The 19,503-nt window shown below is 51.6% G+C and overlaps 8 protein-coding genes across 8 annotated transcripts; 4 read left to right on the top strand and 4 right to left on the bottom strand.

The window, feature by feature from the left end:
• Positions 1 to 632: 632 nt before the first annotated feature.
• Positions 633 to 1,793, top strand: UHO2_01084 (uncharacterized protein; the record flags this gene model as incomplete). The annotated part of the gene is made up of 1 exon (XM_041553552.1): positions 633 to 1,793. The coding sequence occupies one exon, from the start codon at positions 633 to 635 to the stop codon at positions 1,791 to 1,793; it is 1,161 nt and encodes a 386-aa protein (XP_041409486.1).
• Positions 1,794 to 1,990: 197 nt separating this feature from the next.
• On the bottom strand, positions 1,991 to 3,733 carry UHO2_01085 (uncharacterized protein; the record flags this gene model as incomplete). Its single annotated transcript, XM_041553553.1, has 1 exon — positions 1,991 to 3,733. The coding sequence occupies one exon, from the start codon at positions 3,731 to 3,733 to the stop codon at positions 1,991 to 1,993; it is 1,743 nt and encodes a 580-aa protein (XP_041409487.1).
• A 358-nt stretch (positions 3,734 to 4,091) lies between these two features.
• Positions 4,092 to 5,276, bottom strand: UHO2_01086 (uncharacterized protein; the record flags this gene model as incomplete). The annotated part of the gene is made up of 1 exon (XM_041553554.1): positions 4,092 to 5,276. The coding sequence occupies one exon, from the start codon at positions 5,274 to 5,276 to the stop codon at positions 4,092 to 4,094; it is 1,185 nt and encodes a 394-aa protein (XP_041409488.1).
• A 452-nt stretch (positions 5,277 to 5,728) lies between these two features.
• Positions 5,729 to 6,877, top strand: UHO2_01087 (uncharacterized protein; the record flags this gene model as incomplete). The annotated part of the gene is made up of 1 exon (XM_041553555.1): positions 5,729 to 6,877. One exon carries the CDS (start codon positions 5,729 to 5,731, stop codon positions 6,875 to 6,877), a length of 1,149 nt encoding a protein of 382 aa, XP_041409489.1.
• Positions 6,878 to 7,009: 132 nt separating this feature from the next.
• On the bottom strand, positions 7,010 to 8,527 carry UHO2_01088 (uncharacterized protein; the record flags this gene model as incomplete). The annotated part of the gene is made up of 1 exon (XM_041553556.1): positions 7,010 to 8,527. The coding sequence occupies one exon, from the start codon at positions 8,525 to 8,527 to the stop codon at positions 7,010 to 7,012; it is 1,518 nt and encodes a 505-aa protein (XP_041409490.1).
• Positions 8,528 to 8,795: 268 nt separating this feature from the next.
• UHO2_01089 (uncharacterized protein) lies at positions 8,796 to 9,888 on the top strand (the record flags this gene model as incomplete). Its single annotated transcript, XM_041553557.1, has 2 exons — positions 8,796 to 9,777; positions 9,866 to 9,888. The coding sequence occupies 2 exons, from the start codon at positions 8,796 to 8,798 to the stop codon at positions 9,886 to 9,888; spliced, it is 1,005 nt and encodes a 334-aa protein (XP_041409491.1).
• A 181-nt stretch (positions 9,889 to 10,069) lies between these two features.
• Positions 10,070 to 11,568, bottom strand: UHO2_01090 (putative EXG1 - exo-beta-1,3-glucanase (I/II), major isoform; the record flags this gene model as incomplete). Its single annotated transcript, XM_041553558.1, has 2 exons — positions 10,070 to 11,212; positions 11,317 to 11,568. 2 exons carry the CDS (start codon positions 11,566 to 11,568, stop codon positions 10,070 to 10,072), a joined length of 1,395 nt encoding a protein of 464 aa, XP_041409492.1.
• A 3,029-nt stretch (positions 11,569 to 14,597) lies between these two features.
• Positions 14,598 to 17,873, top strand: UHO2_01091 (putative NAM7 - nonsense-mediated mRNA decay protein; the record flags this gene model as incomplete). Its single annotated transcript, XM_041553559.1, has 1 exon — positions 14,598 to 17,873. The coding sequence occupies one exon, from the start codon at positions 14,598 to 14,600 to the stop codon at positions 17,871 to 17,873; it is 3,276 nt and encodes a 1,091-aa protein (XP_041409493.1).
• Between the last annotated feature and the right edge of the window lie 1,630 nt (positions 17,874 to 19,503).

A 19,503-nucleotide genomic window follows, 5' to 3' on the forward strand; every position in this document is an offset into this window, starting at 1 on the left:
CGAGCGATTGGGCGAGCCAGCGAGAGGCCACTTTGGTGACTGCCCACACGGCGACTGTTCACACGGCGACTTAGCAGAGCCAAAGCCGCAAAGGACCGTTTGCTTTGTTGGACACTTGTAGCGAGACAGCGACTTCCCCTAAGCACTCGCTGTGCTTGCTTGCTAGCAAGGATCGCAAACCCGGTCGGACCTCATAAAGAGAGCCAGCCCGCGCACCGAACGGCGACAGGGTCTGCTTCCGCCAACCCCCGTATGAACGAGTTGGTCGCCCGTAGCAACACGAACTTCTTGGTCTTTCTTTGGTCCTCTGTTTCCCGCTTCGCTGGCATCATCAAGCACTTTCTTTGAGTCCTCACCTCTCCTTTCACAGCGTCGACCACACCTAAAGCTGGCTTCGACGCCATCTAGCCGAGTCTTGGACCAGCATATATCGACAATCCAAGCTATTTTCTGCGCTCGCCTGCTCTCCAAGCCAATCCCTCCAGGCTGTCACCCATCTTTCTATCTGGGGGGATCCCGATCTAGGCCAAGATCGACGGCATCGTCGACACCTCCCCCTCTTCTCTACCTCTTGGTAGGGTCCACCACTCGACAAGACTCCATTAGGTCTACCAACATCAGCCTCTGCCATGATGACCCCCATCCTCGGAGCCTCCGGTCTTGGCCGTTGTGGTCGATCGACCCAAGCCAGCACACTCGATCTCTCGAGCTCGAGCTCGTCCTCTCGACGTCACAGCAGCTCCTCCCAGGCTCGCAAATCCTCTCACACCAGCTCCCTCATGGACGACTGGAGTGACGCTTTCACAGGTATTGTCGATCTCGACCGTCGAATGCGACAACTCGCCATGTCCGAACAAGGCCTTGAACCACTCGACTCCTCCACTCAACTTGATGTCTACGAACCCTACTCTCCTCTCTCACCCTCCCGGCTCGAGTCTTTGCAGCATGTGCATTCCCGCAGGAAAAGCTCAACCGATGCAAGATCCGGTAGCATCTCTCAACCCTCCCTCACTACAGGTCGAAGCTTTCCATCCTTCACCTCGCACCCAACCAACACTACCGCATCGTCCAGCTCGACCACCGCGACTTGGCGCTTCTCACAGGACTCTCGTGCCCACTCATCCTCTCTACTCGCAAAGCGAAGATCGAGTGCAACAAGCACAATCGATTCCTTCGACAGCACCCACAGTCCAATACGTCTTGCACCACTCCCTGCCTCACCCTCTGCTTTCGGCAACTACCGTCTAACAGACAGCACCTCGCTTCCTCGAACTCGGCTCATGCTCCCAGCCACATGTTGGTCCAGCTTGGACGAACAAGACCCCCTAACCCCACTCGCTATCCCTTCTTCTCAGCTCGACCCAATCACACCCACAACGGCAGCTGCTGCAACATGGACCGATCCCACAGCTCCCTCTTATTTCCCAGCCGGACTAAGCGATCTCAGCAACAAAAAGAAACCTCGTTTGCTGCGGAAGAAAGCTGCCCGCCCTCCTTTACCCAGCTTGGTTTCTGCCCAAGTCGTCTCTTCGCCCACGGCTGAATCCGGACTAGTTGGTGACGATAGGGATCGCCTGCAAGTAGCCGTTACCCTTCCCGCTAATATGGGTAAAGATGAGTCGGGTCGAGCTTATACATTGAGACGTTCAGCACAATCTTTGGCGCTCAGCTTTAGGTTTAAGATGCTCAGAGCGAAACGCAAGGTGAAAAGGTCTGGTCAAGGTGCTGTAGACCTTTTTGCCGCGGCCGCTTCCCAGACGAGTTCGGGCGAGGCAACTAGCATTTCGATTTAGCTACAAGTGTTTCCTTTCACGCTTCTCGTCTTGTTCTGCGCTCTGTAAAGGGTTTTGTTTGTTTATGTACTTGTATCGCATGCGGGGAAACGATTATCGTTATACGTCTTGCCCTACTTCTCTAAGCACAGACTGGATTGAAAGAAAGATTGGAGAACGTGGCATGTCTATTCGCTCAACTTGTGAGGGTAGGTAAACTAGTATCCGAGCAAAAGTCGGCGCAAGCGCTTAGTATCAGCCCTCCGTTGATTTCTGAAATCTGCCATTCTACTCCATCCTTCATCCTCGGCAACTACTGGCCTTCGACTTTGCCCAATCTCTTTCCCTCCGGTTTCCCCTCCGGTTTCCCCTCCGGCTTCCACTTCCTCTGTAGCTTCCGGCACCTTCACCATCTCATCCTCCCCCTTTTCCCTCAAGTATTGTGGTAGAAGGCTGAGCAGCGCATCTTGATAAGCACTGTCGCTCGGAAACGCTAAATCACTGGTCTTATTGCCTCCTTCCTCACCTTTTCCCACCACACTTGACCATTTCTTCGCATCCGTACTTGGCACTGTTGGATCCAATCTAGGCAGACCAGTCGAACCTCGCCAGGGTGCTACCTCTCCAGCCCAGCACGCCGCAACAATACGAGATTGAACATGTGTTAGGGGCATGGGAACGATCCTGATCGGCGCACCAAGGACGCATATTGAGGGGTCTGGCGCATAGAATAGCGACCAATCGTCCAAATTCGTCAGGAACGGTGCGGTGTGTGATGGTGGGATGTAGTCTCCCCCTTCTTCCCCGCTCTTCTCCCATGCGTTCGGAGGTAGAGGGATGAGCGGTTTCTTATCGAAGGGCGGTTGGTCCTGGGGGAGATAAGGAAAATCGTAACTATAACCAGTAGCAAAAATGATCACCTCAATCCCATCCTCACTCCACTGCGCCTTGTCATCCTTAAAAACCACCTTGCGCTCTTGATCTATGCTCTCTATGCTCGGCACAACCGTTATCCTCTTTGCCCAATCGGGACTCTCTTCTTCGCGGGGATCATAATCTAGTGGCGGTGGTTTATGGAAGTGTTCGTACGAATGCAGCACCCTCCTGCTCTCCTTTCCCTTCTTCCCCGCACTACAACGTTGGATATACGATTGCGTTGCTGCTTCTCCTTCGGGTAGAATGCGCAAAAGATATCCTGCCAGCTCTCTAGCAATATCACTACCCGAACTAGAGTTGCCAACAACCAACACCTTTTTCCCTTCATACGGAAGAGGAGACCTCCACCAAGCACTATGCAAAATGACCCCCTTGAACGTGTTTAAGCCTTTTATGTAAGGTATATTTGGCGTACTACACCTTCCACTTGCAACCACAACGTTCTCAAATGCCTCGACTGTTTCCTTGCCCGATTGTATGTCTATACTTTTGACACTCCACATGCTACCCCAACCGATCTTGTCCTCTATCCTTTCGTATGCTACCCTTCTAACGTCACTGACTGCTGTGTTCAATCTCACATCAACCTCCCTACCCTCGAGCACGGAAGAAGCAAAAGAACCGATGTATGCCTCAACTTGAGCCCTAGAAGGAAACAGCGGAGTGGAAGCAGGATAGGGAAAAGAACGATAAGCCATAATATCACACGGAAGGTTTGTTCTAAGCCCATCATACATGACCCCCGGTGAACAAAAGGCTTCCCCCCGCAAACCGTGCTCGAGGGAGGCAGACCATAAAGGATATGCTCTACCAGACGAATCATAGCGGATTACACAATCGCCTGGCTCTGGATCGTAAGTCCAAACCCCACTGTGATTCTGGCGCCTATCGAAGAGTGTCACATCAAAGGTCCTGGATGCGCAAGTGGAGGATAGAGAGAGTAGTTGGTGGGTCGCTGAAAGGCCTGCTGGGCCAGCACCGATGATTGCTACTCTTCTCGTTTTTGGTGGTTGAGTGGCCGACATAATTGTTCGTTTGAAGAGATGGTGGAGGAGGAAGCAAGTGCACTTTGACGTCTACGAAGGAATCACTGAGATTCGCACCACGGTGTTGTCGAGGAGATGAGCAGCGACCAAGAGCGTTAAATCACGTCAGATAGCGTGGAGGCAATAAAGAGCGCTTTCCCAGCCGTGGAATTCACCGAAACCCAGACAGATCCTCAATCCGAACCCCAGACAATACCTCATCTCAACGCAGCTACATACCACATACAGCACCAGCATACAAGCTGCTTCACACTCTCAAGAGAACACATATCGCTGGAATTCCAAGGTAGTATAAGCTTTCTACCTTCAGTGTCGGCGTGCATGTTTAAGGAAACTTCTAGTTGAAAACAACAGTCTTGCCTCCATTCAAGAGGACCCTTCTCTCGGCAGTCCACTTGACCGCCCTAGCCAGTACTCTGGCCTCAACATCGCTACCCGCCTGCACTAAATCGGCTGGAGTCATTGCATGCCCAACCCTTTCGACGGCTTGTTCAATAATCGGGCCTTCATCCAAATCCTTTGTCACAAAATGCGCTGTTGCACCGATCAACTTGACTCCCCTTTCAAATGCCTGATGATACGGCTTGGCACCCTTGAAACTCGGCAAGAAGCTGTGGTGGATGTTGATGATCCTCCCGCTGAACAAGGAGCACAACTGCGGAGAGAGGATTTGCATGTATCGTGCTAGAACGATCATTTCTATGCCGTATTCTTTGGCGAGTTTTACTGTCTCGCTCTCTTGCCATTCTTTCGTCTTTCCTTCGGCAGCGTTGATGGGGAGGTGGTAGAAAGGAATTCCATTTGCACGCGCCAGAGGTTCGTAGTCAGCATGGTTGCTGATAATCAGGGGAACGGTAATGGGAAGCGTATTGTTCGACAACCTGAACAGAAGATCGTTCAAACAGTGTCCGATTTTAGACACCATAATAAGCGTACGTGGCTTCTCTTCAGCGCCGAAAATCTTGACCGACACCTCGGCAGCTGTAGCAAATTCCTCTTCGAACTCCCTTTTCACCTTGGCGAGGAAAGCACTTCTATTCTGCGCATAATCGGGCGAATGAGGATCCGGATGAGAAGATCCGTTTTCGGGATCAGGTTCGGAAGCATGTACACGCATAAAGAAAGTGCCGGTGGACGGGTCACCGAATTGAGCCGAATCCATGATGTTCATGTTTCGTCGCGCGAGAAAGCCCGAGATTCGATGGACGATGCCTGGACCATCAGGGCCGGAGAGCGTTAGGATGATGGAGGGTGGGGGGAGAGCCGAAGCTGGTTGCTTGGGACGGATTTTGGTTGGGAGGATCGAGGCCGATGCCGATGCCGAAGCCGAAGCAGCGGAAGGAATAGCGGCGGAGGGTTGCCCGGTCGTCATGGTTTCGAGTTCTGCTAATGAACGGAGACCACGGGTTAGAGCAGGCGTGATGGTACGCGTGGTGGTGGTGGTGGTGGTGGTAGTGGAGGCGAGGCGGAAAGAAGAACGTGCTACAGAAGGAGCGATGTGAGTGTGAATGAAGTTGAACATGGGGAGATGGTGGTGAGAAAGTGAAGGGAGAGAGATTGGAAAAAGAAAAAAGAAAAAAGAAAAAAGAAAAAAGAAAAAAGAAAAAAGAAAAAAGAAAAAAGAAAAAAGAAAAAGAAAAAGAAAAAGAAAAAGAAAAAAGGCCCGCACGGTTCCATCTCGCTTGGCGGGTGGATGATTAGATTAGTTTTGACTGATCAGATCATGCATCACCGAGCAGCTGGCAACGAGGGTTAGGGTTGCTTAGTCAGCATCACCTAAACACAACGTTGCTCCACATTTCCGAGTGTTGCAAGCACGGTTCATCCTTGTTGACTGCATCTTATCTTTCGACCCTCGACAACCATCCAGTGGGGGACCATCGCCCCTAAAGCCTTGATCAAACCTCCATTCCATCCTCCTCCGCTTCCGACCACACTCGGCCTGAATCACGGGCGAGAGAAACGCAAGCCACCATGAAACGCAAAGTCCTCCTCATGGGTCAATCGGGGTGCGGTAAAACCTCCATGCGCTCCCTCATCTTCTCCTCCTACCGTGCCTCCGATACCCGACGGCTTGGCTCCACTCTCGACGTTGAACATTCTCACGTTCGATTCCTCGGCAACCTAGTCCTCAACCTCTGGGACTGTGGTGGACAACAATCATATATGGATTCCTATCTCGACAAGCAACGTTCTCAAGTCTTCTCCACCGTCGGCGTTCTCATTTATGTTTTCGATCTAGTCGGAGCCGAGGGTGGCGATGAGGGGGATGAGGAATGGGAGCGTGATCTGCGATACTACAAAGACTGTCTTTCAGCGCTTTATCAGTTTAGTCCTGATGCACAGCTTTTTTGTTTGCTACACAAGATGGATCTTGTCGACAAAAGCAGGAGGGCAAACGTGTATGCGGAGAGGGTTAGGGAGTTGAGGAAGAAAAGTAGAGAAGTGGCGATGCAAGCAGGTGGCAAGGAGGGAGAAGGATTCAGGGTCAACGCATTCGCAACTAGCATCTGGGATGAAAGTCTCTATAGAGCATGGAGTAGAATCGTGCAAACTCAAATCCCCGCTCTTCATATCCTCGAAAAACACCTCTCGCAACTAGCAGCCACTTGTTCTGCAAGCGAAGTCGTACTTTTCGAACGAACGACTTTTCTCGTCATTGCCAAATCTACACCCTCCTCCCTTTGCTCCTCCAACACCACCACTTTAGCAAATCACGAGTATGAAGAAGAAGAAGCAGGTTTAGAAGGCTTCCGCGATACATCCACCCGAACCTCCACCCCATTAGGGTCGGGTTTCATCCAACCTCCCACCTCAACCCCTCTCTCATCAACCCGCACCGCAACAACATGGGATCCAGAAAGATTCGAAAAAGTATCAGAGTTGATCAAAAACTTCAAGCTATCATGCCAGAAACTTCCAGCGAAAACAAGTCAGTGCGAGTTCCAGGCGGTGGAACTCAAAGCACCCAACTTGTCCGCCTACATCGATAGCCTAACCAGTAACACATACATTATGATATTGCTCACCGATCTGCAAGTGCAGTTGGCAAGTGTCAAGTTAAATGTACAGTTGGCTAGGGACCATTTTGAACGTCTGCAGGCAATCAATCTCAGATCCTAGCAGCAGGGAGACGTGGTAAGGTACTGCATTCATACCCAGAACCTCGATCGATCATTGTCGTTGTTGCTGTGCATGCGTGAGTTGATTGCGTGATGTGCAAGTGAGGCAGTACCATAGAAATGAGACCCGAGGCTAGGTGTCACGTTTGAGAATCTGCATCTTGCCCAGAGCTGTGGGTGTAGGAGCAGGTGTCGCTGAAGTTGTAGCAGCACTGCTGGGCTTGTCCTTTGACCCGCCTTTCTTTCTCTGCTGCTGCTGCTGCGAGGGAGGAGACTTTGCTTTCGCTTTAGCCTCGTTTACCGCCGCCGCTTGACTCTGCTTAGCCATCTTCTTAGGTGCTTTTGGAGCCTGTTTTGCCGCTGCTGAACCCTGCACTACGCCCTGTCCATCTGCTTGTTTGGGAGCAATACTTGGCTTCTTCCCTGCACCACCCTCAGCAACAACAATACCTTCTGCTCCACCTTTACCCTTCCTCGACTTCTTCTTGCTCTTCTCCTTCTTCCCGAGTTTTGCTTCTACAGCAATTCCTGTTTCGGCTGCCTTTCCTTTCGAGGCCGCCATATTTGCGCTCGCGGAGGGAACAGCCTGAGTTGTTGTCGTCTTACCCACCGCCTTGTTCGCCGCCTTGTTCGCCTTCTTCAGCCTTGCCACACTCTCCCTTTTCGCCATCTTAACCGCTCTCAAGTGCTCCAACAACGGAGTCATTTTCCCTTTCTCCACCTGCTCCTCCCTCTCCCGAACCTTTTCTTTCGGATCCCACAAGCTGGCCAGCAGATCCCCTTCCGACCTCTTCACCCCTTGGTCCTCCACATTTTCCAGCTTTTCAACAAACGCTAGATAGTCCGCATCTTTCTCAATACTCCCCTGTTTCGGGTCGGGTTTCATCCTTCTTCCTCTCCCAACCCCAGCACCAGTGGTACTGGGGGAAAGAACGACCTTTTGATAAGGAGCAAACTCAACAATGGAAACAGATCCTTTCCCCTTTGCATCTCGAAAGATATGTCCATCGAAATTCTTATGGAAAGTGACGAGAGAGGTGGGGTCGAGGAACCGAATGTAGGCTCGAGCAAGCTTGTTTTGTTTGTTGCTGTCTGATTTGAGTTTTCCGCGAATGAAGCTCTTGAAATCTACTGTAGGCGTAGCTGGCGTTGGTGCAGGGAGGGTTGATGAAGATGCTTCAGCACCATCAGAGCTGGACGTGATGGCCTGGCAATCAGCAGCATCCCTAACCCAAGGAGAAACAGCCTTCCAAAACACTTGTTCAGGTAAGTTGGGCGGCAACCGACGAACTACAACTTTGCTCTTGAACTGCGTTTGAGCCTGAGCTTTGCCTTGAGCCTGACCTGCGGCTTTTTTGACAGCGACTTCTTTCTTGACTTGCTTTTTGGGCTGCTTGGCTCCGGCACCAGCTGCAGACGTAGAAGATGAGGCTTTGGAGGAGGATGGACGGGACTTGTCTTGAATGAAGCGGACGTTTTTTTGCGTTCGGTTTTGAGCACCTCGTTCTCGGTTTTGCTGTGCTTTGGCTTTGTTTCCGGTTGCTTTGTCTTGCGTTGCTGCTGCTCGAACGGGTTCTTTGGCTTTGACTTTGAGTGTCTGTGGATCGCCAGCAGCAGCAACCATGGGGCATCCTGGTTCAGGCCGAGACATGGTCTTGAAACTCAACGCAAAGTCGAAGCTGAGCTGAGCTGTGGTGTGGTGGGAGGGCAAGCAGGTCAGTTCAGGGTCCAAGCTTCTCAACCTACGCTCAGTTCTGTAGTTTGCGAGGGTTGATTTGTAAGCATGACTTTGCAATTAAAAAGAATTCACGGGAAACGGAAATGGAGAGATCGCAACAACTTGCCTTCCATCAACATCTTGGACCATTGCAAGCTCTTAATCACCCTCACAAGTCACCACCTCCCACAGCTCCGCTACAATGCCACCACGACGAACAAGAGCAGCCAAGGAAGCTGACCGTCACGATGAAGCGACGCCAGAAGTAAAAGTCGCAGAGTCATCTTCATCAACAACGGCATCACACGGTATCTCTACAAAGACAGAGCGACCACCATCCACAGCACCTACCAAGTCGAAAGCGAAAGCAAAAGCAGCTCGACACCAACCACTACTCCCCGATGGACCATCCACTCCCACCACCACCACCACCTCCTCCTCCTTCTCCTCCAACCCCGAACCTCCACCCACTTCACCATCCGCCGAAGCAACCCGGAAACCAACAATGGAAGATCGACAAGCGCGACTCTCCACCCTCCGATCCAAGATGGCCGCCTCCACCCGAGCCAACCGACGTGAGATCCTTTGCGAACAATCTCGCTCTCGCTCTCTCACCTCAGAACTCAAAACCGCCTCTACCTCGCGCAAACTCGCCAAAGCAGAGTCCTTACTCGAACAAAGAGACCTTCGAGAATCAGGAGAGCATGTCGAGAGACACAGGAACATGACCTATTCTCTCGAAGATAACGAGAAATGGGATAAAAAACTGCAACAGAAGCAAAAAAGCAAAGATCAAGGTACAATTGATTTCGCTGATGCTGCTCAACGTGCTTACCAACGGCAAGTTGGATTGTTGAAGCCGAATATTGCGTTGTATCAGAAAGAAAAGGAGGATCGAACCAAACCGCTCGTCAGAAACCCTAAAGGAACCATAGCTAACTATACAGCACGAGTGGCAGAAGAAGCGCAAGAGATTCATTATGGAACACACAGCCCTACTCACGATGCCATAGATAGAGTTGTTCAGCATTTGAACCATGAAAAACAGATTATACAGAATAGAAGTAGGAGGCGAGAGGAACATGAGGATGCTGAGGTGAATTATATAAACGATGCTAATAAGCACTTCAATAAAAAGCTCAAGAGGTTTTATGATAAAGAGTCGATCGAGATTAGAGAAAATCGTAAGTCGATCTACCCACATCACCTTAGCATGGGCGAGGGTGAGATACTGACAGACACTTCTTTGCTTGCCTTGATGGTCATGGACAGTCGAGAGAGGTACCGCTTTGTAAGACCTTGCATTCGTTCATCGCGGTCAAGATGCACATGCAAAGCTAGCTACTAGGCATCGTTGCAATCGCATTTCTCATACCCGTTTCACACAAGAACAGCAGAGAGAAGAGCGCGAGTTGTGTTTGGAGATTAGCGGAAATGCTTTTGATGCCGAGTTGCTACCCTCGCTGGCTACCATGCTTAGCAACGAGCATTAGGCCTGGAGTTCAAGTTATGCGTGATCCATCCACCCCTCAAACCTCTCTGATAATCCCAATCAGCGGCACTCTCCGTCTTCCAAGTCCAATAAATCCAACCACTTGCTCTCTCATACACCGAAACCTGCGTCTCGAACAACCTCTTCAACTGAGCCTTATACGCATCGCTAAACCGACTTCCATCACCAGACTTATTCGCACAACTACCCACATAGTAGCTTCCTCGTCCGAAACTTGCATCGTATCTCGCTCCGACAAATCTTCCGTTGAGATGCTTTGCGCAATCGGTGGGAGCTGTGGACCATTCCCCGACGATCGTCCAAAGGTTCTTGTCGGATGAAGCAAGACCGTCTGCCTGGGAGCAGTAGTTGTTGAGACGTTGGTCTTCCGACATTGCGACCTGGTCGGGAGAGAAAACGGAATAGATGTGCGTGTCGAGTAAGATCTGCTGGTATTTAGGGGGAGAAGCAAAACCGTTCCAGTAAGGTAAACCCATAAAAGCATCATGAATCATAACCGCAGCGTTGTAGAATTTGGAACGAGAAGCAGAGATACCATTGTAGTAGTAGCTTTTGGTGTAATCCATGATGTTGCCCGCAACGAAACCGGCAGGTTCGTTGAGAAGTTCGATCGAGGTTACTGTCCCGTCGTACTTGGCGTAACGAGCAGCGATGGTGGAGATAACGTTAACGGCACGTTTGGCATTGTTTGGATCGTTCGGCCAATCCACATTTCCTTTACGGCCTGAATTGTCAAAGCCATTCTGAGAACCAGGTGCACCGTGAAGATCGATGATCACTTTGAGACCGTATTTGGCAGACCACTGGATGGCTCGCTCGAGATAGTCAGCTTGGTTGGCTTTGACATAGGGTTCACCGGCCGAGGTATCGAAGGCCCAGTAGCCGATGGGGATGCGGACATGGTTGAGACCGGCTCCTGCGATGGCGGCAAAGTCGGCTTCAGTGTAGAAGGTGGACCAATGTTGTGCGAGGCGACCGTAAGCATTGCTTGCGTATTGGCCAAAAGTGTATTCGTCAATAACACGAGCGTCACCGGTGTTGTCGAAGAGACTGGGAGTGATCCAGGGTTCAGCTACGAGCCAGCCTCCGATGTTGACTCCTCGGACCTGCAAGAATGAGCAAGCAAAGCAAAAGAAGATGTCGTAGTCGGTGTCAGTATCGACGCTCTGGATTGTGAAACAAAGCTTGTATGGTGCATGTTTCAACTTACCTTCTGACTTCCATATGGGAATGCAGGACTCTGGCGCGACTCAAGAACGATGCGAGGGTTGGGAAGAAGCTCGCCACGTTGGTCGAAAAGAGAGTCGAGAAAGTTTCCATTGTTATCGGCACGAATGACAGGACGAGTGTCGTTGCCAGCGGGAACGAAGGCACCGATGGGAGATGGGGCAGCAGCAGTCTGTTGTGAGACCAAGGCAAGCGCCGATGCCAAGAATGGCAAGAGTGTGAGCTTGAGCTGCATCTCGAACCAGGTCAGCAGCAATAGAGACGGGTGGAAAGGGTCGAATAAGGGTGGGTGGAGCTGTATCTAACAGCGAGAAGAGGAGAGTGACAGACGATACTTGACGAGGGATGCAGACAGTGTAATGGAGAAGAAGAGGCGGGGAAAGGGAGGAAGAAGGTAGGGGAGATGGAGGAAGAGGCGGGGGAAAGGAGGAAGAAGGTAGGGGAGATGGAGGAAGCTGGTGTTGTCGAGTTGGGGAGTAGCTCGAAATGCGATCGACCTGAATCTGGCTCGAAATAAAGGGTGGTATATATGTGAATGAAGAGGATGGATATATGCACAGAGCCCTGAGATCCGACCTGCGGACAGCGGTAAGCTAGGAGCAGTGAGAGGGAGCCTAGTCCCAAGGAAACGGAAGACGAAGACGCAGAGAGACGGAGGAAAGAGAAAGACAGGAGAAAGGAGGAGGGGTCGAAGCGCGCAAGGACGGAAGCAGGTTAGGAAGGATGCAGGTTAGGAAGGATGTATGCACGTCTTAGCGCGAAAAAGGAAGGAGGACGGGGTCAAGGTGGAAGGAAGAGAAGGTGAATGGGAAGCAAGGAGTGCCTGAGAAGCAAGGAGCGCTTAAGATGGCAAGAGCGGAGAAGGACAAGGCGAGATGCGAGCGGAGGGACAAGAGACGTTGTGCGGACCAATATCGAGCATCGGCAACGAGAGACGAGAGACGAGAGACGAGAGACGAGAGACGAGAGACGAGAGACGAGAGACGAGAGACGAGAGACGAGAGACGAGAGACGAGAGACGAGAGACGAGAGACGAGAGACGAGAGACAAGGCTGCAACAGCTACCTGTAGGGTCAAGCTCGGGCGGCAAGAAAAGGAGCAAGGTTCATGAACAACAAGATCGTGAGAGAGTTTGTTTGGTGGCACAAGACGAGAGCAAGAGACGGCATCCTTTCGCTCAAGTTCAGGCGAGAGACAGATGAAGCGATATAGATCTGCGCCCGAGCTCTTGGTAAGTGGGAGGCGGCACTCAACAGAAGTGACGGCGGCTGCGGGATTTTCAAGTGGAATGCAGGAGCGAAAGGAAAGGGGGAGGGATCATAGCGTTGGAGAGCAAGCAAGCAAGCGAGCAAGCAAGCAAGCGAGCAAGCAAGCAAGCGAGCAAGCAAGCAAGCGAGCAAGCAAGCAAGCAAGCAAGTATTGAGAAGGGCCTGTACTGCAAGAGAGGGGAGAGGAGGTAGAAAAGTGTGGTTGCGTTGTTGAACATGAGGAAGAGCAGCATTGCAAGTGGAGAGCAAGTTGCGCTAATTAGCCATTTGAGATGGCCATTTATTGGAGCATATACCTTTGGCTAAAAGAGCTCAACCCCTTTCTCGCCTTTTTGTGACAGCTCTACACGAGAAAATTTCTTTTTTTCTTTTTTTCTTTTTTTCTTTTTTTCCCGCGACTTGGGCTCTTTTGTTTTGGGTGTCTCTTCCCGCTTGCTTGTCTGATCGCTTTGGCACTAACTCTAGCTTACCACCACACAGGGGAGTGTGACGAGACGACGAAAGTGGCAACTGTCTCAGCGCATCAACCAGCGTGTGTCGTTGGGGTTGCTGCCAAGATGCGCGCGACGGATCGGCTACAGTCTCATCCGACGGAGCGAAAAAAGAAAAAGAAAAGAAAAGAAAAAAGAAAAGAAAAGAAAAAAGAAAAGAAAAGAAAAGAAAAAAGAAAAGAAAAAAGAAAAGAAAAAAGAAAAGAAAAAAGAAAAGCGAAAGCCCGCCTTCGTTCCTCACTTTGACACTCTATAACACAGTCACATTGACCGACAATCCGAAGCGGATCTGATCGTGAAGAGCAGGCCACTGTGACGATATAGAGCATGTACCATATCCTGTCAAGCTATCGTTGGTCGACGAGGAGGACGTTGTTGAAGAGCGCACAAAGAAGCGCGGGCTAATAACAGACAGATCCGAATGAGAGGAGAATAAGTACGCCTTCTTTCTCAACTCAGCTCGCACCCTCCAACATCTCATCTGGCCGGGGAAGCCTTTGCATCTCTCTACTCCTGCCTCAGGCCATTGCCCCAATGTCGTTGCTTTATGAATACATCTTGGCCTTGCAACAGTCGAGAGTCGTGTCGAGTTGTCTCTGTGTCTCCTTTGACGTGTCGTATACAACCTCGGATGAGCATGCGAATTAGGCCAGTGCATAGACTCGCAGCCCTGAGCTTCTGCTTACAGAGTCGCCTAGGCTTCTCATCCCCGCCCCTTGCACCAGTCTGGATCGGTTCAACTTACAGAGATCCATCGGCCAGCAACCGATTCGCTCAAGTACAGACATGACCAGAACTTATACTCTAGCTCGAATGGCAAGCTCGAATGGCAAGCTCGAATGGCAAGCTCGAATGGCAAGCTCCCGCTGTTGCACTCCTCGGATTAAGTGGCCTTTGCTTCGAACTCGTCGCATAAAGACAAGATTGTGAATGCGCTTGGCATCTTGCTTGGAAGCGCACAGTAGGAGCCTACTCTGATCGTCGACAAGGCAGAGAGAGGGTGATGAGAGATGTTGCCAGTTCTGCATTGCAATACCTTGACCATGGACGTCGGCCTTGTGAAATGAGGCGACGAGTTATATTGTTGTTGTTGTTAGACCGTGTCAACCTTTGCTTTCAGTCGTCCCTCTGTCCCTCTGATCCTTTGCTTACATCACGCTGACAATGATTGATGGCGGTGCGCAAAGCCCACTCTAAAAGTTTGACCTTGACTGAGCGTTTCCCTTTCCCTTGTTCCGAGATTTCTTTCTTTTTTTAACACTTGGTGTGACATGCAACTCGACGTGTCATCCTCCCGATCATCCTTCCTTCTTCCCCCAAATGTCGGCGCTCATAGTATTCTCACCACCTCAACAAGTTCCACTCAGCCGTCAGAGCTTATCGCATCCCTTCCTTCCTGCTAGCGTCATCAGGTTCTCATTACCGCCCGCTAGCTTCTCACCCTCCGCCCATGCATTGAAATAGTCCACCAGCTGTCGATCCGAATCGACCCCTGCCCACTCACCATGTCCGAGCACTACAACTTCGAGCACTTTGATGGTGCCTCCAACTATGGTGCTAGCACTTCCGAATACTCGTACTCCGAAGCCTCATCCCACGCATCAAGTCGCACCAACGCTCATGCCCATAAGCAGCACACCAAGCCCAAGGCTGACTCGAGGCGCAAGGACATCCATCTTGACCTCGACCTTGATGCCATTAGCGACCTACACTTGACCGAGCACCACCTCGATCCTTCGCGCTCCCATGCCCACGCTCATCTCCATGGTGCTCCTCATTCGCATTTCTCACACAGCAGCTTCGAAGCTGCCAGCCCATCCTTGCCAGCACATGGTGCTCCTCTTCTAGACAGCATCCCCGACGACTCCGACCTTCTCTCTTTCCAGAACCTACCAGAGCATGCTTGCGCCTATTGCGGCATCTTCAACCCCTCTTGCGTTGTCAAGTGTCTTATCTGCAACAAGTGGTTCTGCAATTCCCGCGGATCCACTTCCGGTTCCCACATTGTCAACCACCTCGTCCGCGCCAAGCACAAGGAGGTCTCTTTGCATGCAGATTCGCCTCTTGGAGAGACGATGCCCGAATGCTACAACTGTGGTGTCAAAAACGTCTTTCTTCTCGGTTTCATTCCAGCAAAGAGCGAGACCGTCGTCGTGCTACTCTGTCGACAGCCTTGCGCCGCCATGTCCAACTCCAAGGACGTCATCTGGGACACCACTCAATGGTCGCCTCTCATCCAAGATCGTTGCTTCCTCACTTGGCTCGTCAAGGTTCCCACAGAGCATGAGCAGCTCCGTGCACGCCCTGTCACATTGCAGCAGATCAATCGTCTCGAAGAGCTTTGGAAGGAGAATGCCAACGCCAGTCTCGAAGATCTCGACAAGCCTGGCGTTGACCAAGAGCCTAACGGCATCTTGCTACAATACGAAGACGCATACCAGTATCAGAACATCTTTGGCCCATTAGTCAAGATCGAGGCAGACTATGACCGCAAGCTCAAGGAGTCGCAGACACAGCAGGACTTGGTCGTTCGATGGGATCAGGGTCTCAACCAGAAGAAGATCGCATGGATGATGCTGCCCAAGCTAGAGAGCGGAGAAGTGCGTCTAGCTGTCGGTGACGAGTTGAAGCTGCGCTACCGAGGCGAGATAGCTCCACCTTGGCAAGGTGTGGGTCATGTCATCAAGATTCCCAACAACGTCTCGGACGAAGTTGCGCTTGAGCTCAAGCGATCCGATGGTGTGCCCGACCACTGCACACACAACTTCTTTGCCGACTTTGTCTGGAAGGCTACATCCTTCGACCGTATGCAGAGCGCCATGAAGACGTTTGCTGTCGACGAGCAGAGCCTCAGTGGCTACATCTATCACAAACTGCTTGGTCACGAGATTGAGAGTGCTACCTTGCGCACCACCATGCCCAAACGCTTCAGCGCTCCTGGTCTTCCCGAACTCAACCACAGTCAGGTCAACGCTGTCAAGAGTGTACTCCAAAAGCCACTCAGTCTCATCCAGGGTCCTCCTGGTACCGGTAAGACGGTGACCTCTGCAACGATTGTCTACCAGCTCAGCAAGATGAACCCAGGCGCGGTGCTTGTCTGCGCTCCCTCCAACGTCGCCGTGGACCAACTGTGTGAAAAGATCCACCTGACAGGTCTCAAGGTCGTGCGTCTTAGCGCAAAGAGTCGAGAAGCGCTCGACAGCCCCATCAGCTTTCTCACGCTCCACGAGCAAGTTGCTAACAACGATACCCATATTGAGCTGCAGAAGCTCATCCAGCTCAAGAACGAACAGGGCGAGCTCAGCAGCAGTGACGAGCGCAAGTACAAGGCTCTCACCCGTGCTTGTGAAAAGGAGATTCTCAGCACTGCCGATGTCATTTGCTGCACCTGTGTCGGTTGTGGTGATCCTCGTCTCTCGAAGATCAAGTTCCGCACCGTGTTGGTCGACGAAGCAACACAGGCAGCTGAGCCAGAGGTCATGATCCCTCTCGTGATGGGTTGCAAGCAAGTCGTCTTTGTTGGAGACCACCTCCAGCTAGGCCCGGTGATTATGAACAAGAAAGCCGCACGAGCTGGTCTCAGCCAGAGTCTGTTTGAACGTCTTATCATGTTGGGCAACCGACCGATTCGATTGCAGGTGCAATACCGTATGCATCCATGCCTATCCGAATTCCCTTCCAACATGTTCTATGAAGGTACGCTGCAGAACGGTGTCACCGCGCCAGAACGATTGCGCAGGGAGGTCGACTTCCCTTGGCCTGTACCTTGGCTGCCCATGTTCTTCTTCCAGAATCTGGGTCAGGAAGAGATCTCGAGCAGTGGTACATCCTTCCTCAACCGCACTGAGGCCTCCAACGTCGAAAAGATTGTGACGCGCTTCTTCAAGGCAGGTGTCAAGCCATCGCAGATCGGTATCGTGACGCCATACGAAGGTCAGCGAAGTTACATTGTCAACCACATGCAGTTGCACGGCTCGCTCAAGAAGGAGCTCTACAAGCAAGTCGAAGTGGCAAGTGTCGACGCCTTCCAGGGACGAGAGAAGGACTACATCATCCTCAGCTGTGTTCGTAGCAACGAACACCAAGGTATTGGATTCTTGAGTGATCCAAGACGACTCAACGTAGCTTTGACTCGTGCTCGATACGGTCTTGTGATCTTGGGTAACCCGAAGGTGCTCAACAAGCACCCACTTTGGCACTACCTCTTGGTGCATTACAAGGAGAAGGGATGTCTTGTCGAAGGTGTGCTGTCCAACTTGCAGGCAAGCATGATTCAGTTCCCCAAGCCACGTCGACCTCTGCAGAAGCCAGGTGATCTCATGGCTCGTCATCGACACGATCTTGCCGGCGCTGAGGCACATGGTCCTTTACGAGGTCGAGGCGATGCGGGTGGGAAAGGAGGCAACCAACTAGGCTTCTTGCGCACTCACGATCCCATCTCGTACATTCCAAGCGACGCACAGAGTGTCACAAGTCTGGGCACACAAGCCACTTACCCATCAGCGCATCTGTCGGCGGGAGGTATGCATGGACCGTACGCCAGCAGCATCGTCAGCCAGGACGTCGACGCCGAGAGTCTGGCAGGAAGCACAGCACCACCAGCCAGCATCACCTACAGCCAGAGCGACAGACTGCACCGCCGACTCAGCATTGGCGGTGCTTCGGACTTGACCAGCTTGGACAATTACAAGGGCGATGGTGGATTGATTGGGTCGCACGACGACGATGCCGGATCGACATTCTCGGCTGCCATCTCTCAGTCGTCGTTTACCACATTTTGAAGCATGTAAGATCGATGCATGGCTGATGTATGCCATGAATGATCAGCGACAGCGACAGAGTGAATGAGATGGGAAGCGCTATGCTTTTGCACCAACGATCCTTGGAAATGTTAAAGTTTGGGTCCCGATAACTGGTGATCGGGTAGCGCTCCCAGCTTGATATACTGTATATTCATAAGTGTCGCACATGCCGAAAGTGGGAGTTGCTATAGTTAATCATCCAGCCTGACAACGAGCGGGACTTGGTTGTACGCGATCCCTAGCGAGATCGGTTATCCTTGATCTCTGATGAAATCGGTCACCTGATCGGATCGGCCCTGCCTGATCGGAGATCAGGTCGGCTTAGCGTCGTCATTGGATCGTCATTTTCAGCAGGAAAATGTTGGAATGTTAGAGTTGCAGTTGCAGTTGCAGTTGCAGTTGCAGTTGCAGTTGCAGTTTTTTTCTTTTCTTTTCTTTTCTTTTTTTTTTTGCTTTTTTCAAAGTGGCGGCGAATTTGAGAGCTCGAGCGCCTCCTGTCTGAGATTTCGAGTCTTGTTTCTCAGATTATCATGCAGCCAGAAAGGAGAGTCAGCAAACAGCGCACAGGCGTGAGATGAGGGGCTGCATATTGCCGCTGAGGATCAGTTGTGGCAGCCGAGAAAGAGAGAAAAGGCAGCGGTCGTGCGCTGATGCAGTTGCAGCTTGAAAACGCCTTGCTCTTCTGACACTTACGCAGCAGGCTCTCGCTTAGTGTCATTTGGGCGATCCGCCAACTCCTCTTTCTTCTCGCTTGCACACCGACAGATTGAGATACGCAAAGTCTTCTGTCCCTCGCTGCTATCGCCACTCTTGGCTTCCATCAATCAAGCGAGCAAAGCGAGCAAAGCGAGCAAAGCGAGCAAAGCGAGCAAAAGCGGCTGGCTGCTGAACTAGCTTGTAAACACACAGACGCATTCTCGTATGATTGCCCTCAGGAATCAAAGCTACTGTAATTCCACATACCTTGCTTTACGCCCACAACCATCATCCTGCCATTTCTTCTGCGGCCAAGATCACCTACGCCCACCTCACCTTGAGCGACAAAGGGGATTGGAACAATATATTCGACCATCCGACCGCAACCGCTTTGACCAGCATCAGATATACCCAGCACCTCTAGCTCTCTCTCTCTCTCGCCCTCTCTTCACGATCACATTCTATTCGCTCTCGATCTCGACAATCAATGGGACGATGAGATTGAATTGAAGAGAGCGGTATCTTTCATCTCCGGATCTTTCCCGCCGCCGTTTGGCAAGTTGTGCTGGACAGTGCTGTGCAAAGCGACGATAGCTTCTGCCGCGCCGTCCGTCGTCCACCTCACTTCATTTGCAAGGAAACGAGGCTTTCTTTCGGCATCTGTTCCCACTCGATCGAGTCCCCTGAAGCTCTCTAACCCCTCCCCCCCCCCCCCCTGAAACTCTCTCTCGCCCCGATCTTTGCTCCATCTTGACCTTGTCACATCACACCCCTGCACTGCGGTAAAGCATGTTCTCACGGTGGCGTAGCAAACGGCATTTTCCGAGCGACTCTGAGTCATCGTCATCGGCTTATCCGAGCAGCTGCCAACCCGCTTCTCCCCTTGACTCGCTCCTGTGCCAGAGAGAGATTC

This window comes from Ustilago hordei (genome assembly GCF_900519145.1).
Source record: "Ustilago hordei strain Uho2 genome assembly, contig: UHO2_contig_02, whole genome shotgun sequence".
NCBI lineage: Eukaryota > Fungi > Basidiomycota > Ustilaginomycetes > Ustilaginales > Ustilaginaceae > Ustilago > Ustilago hordei.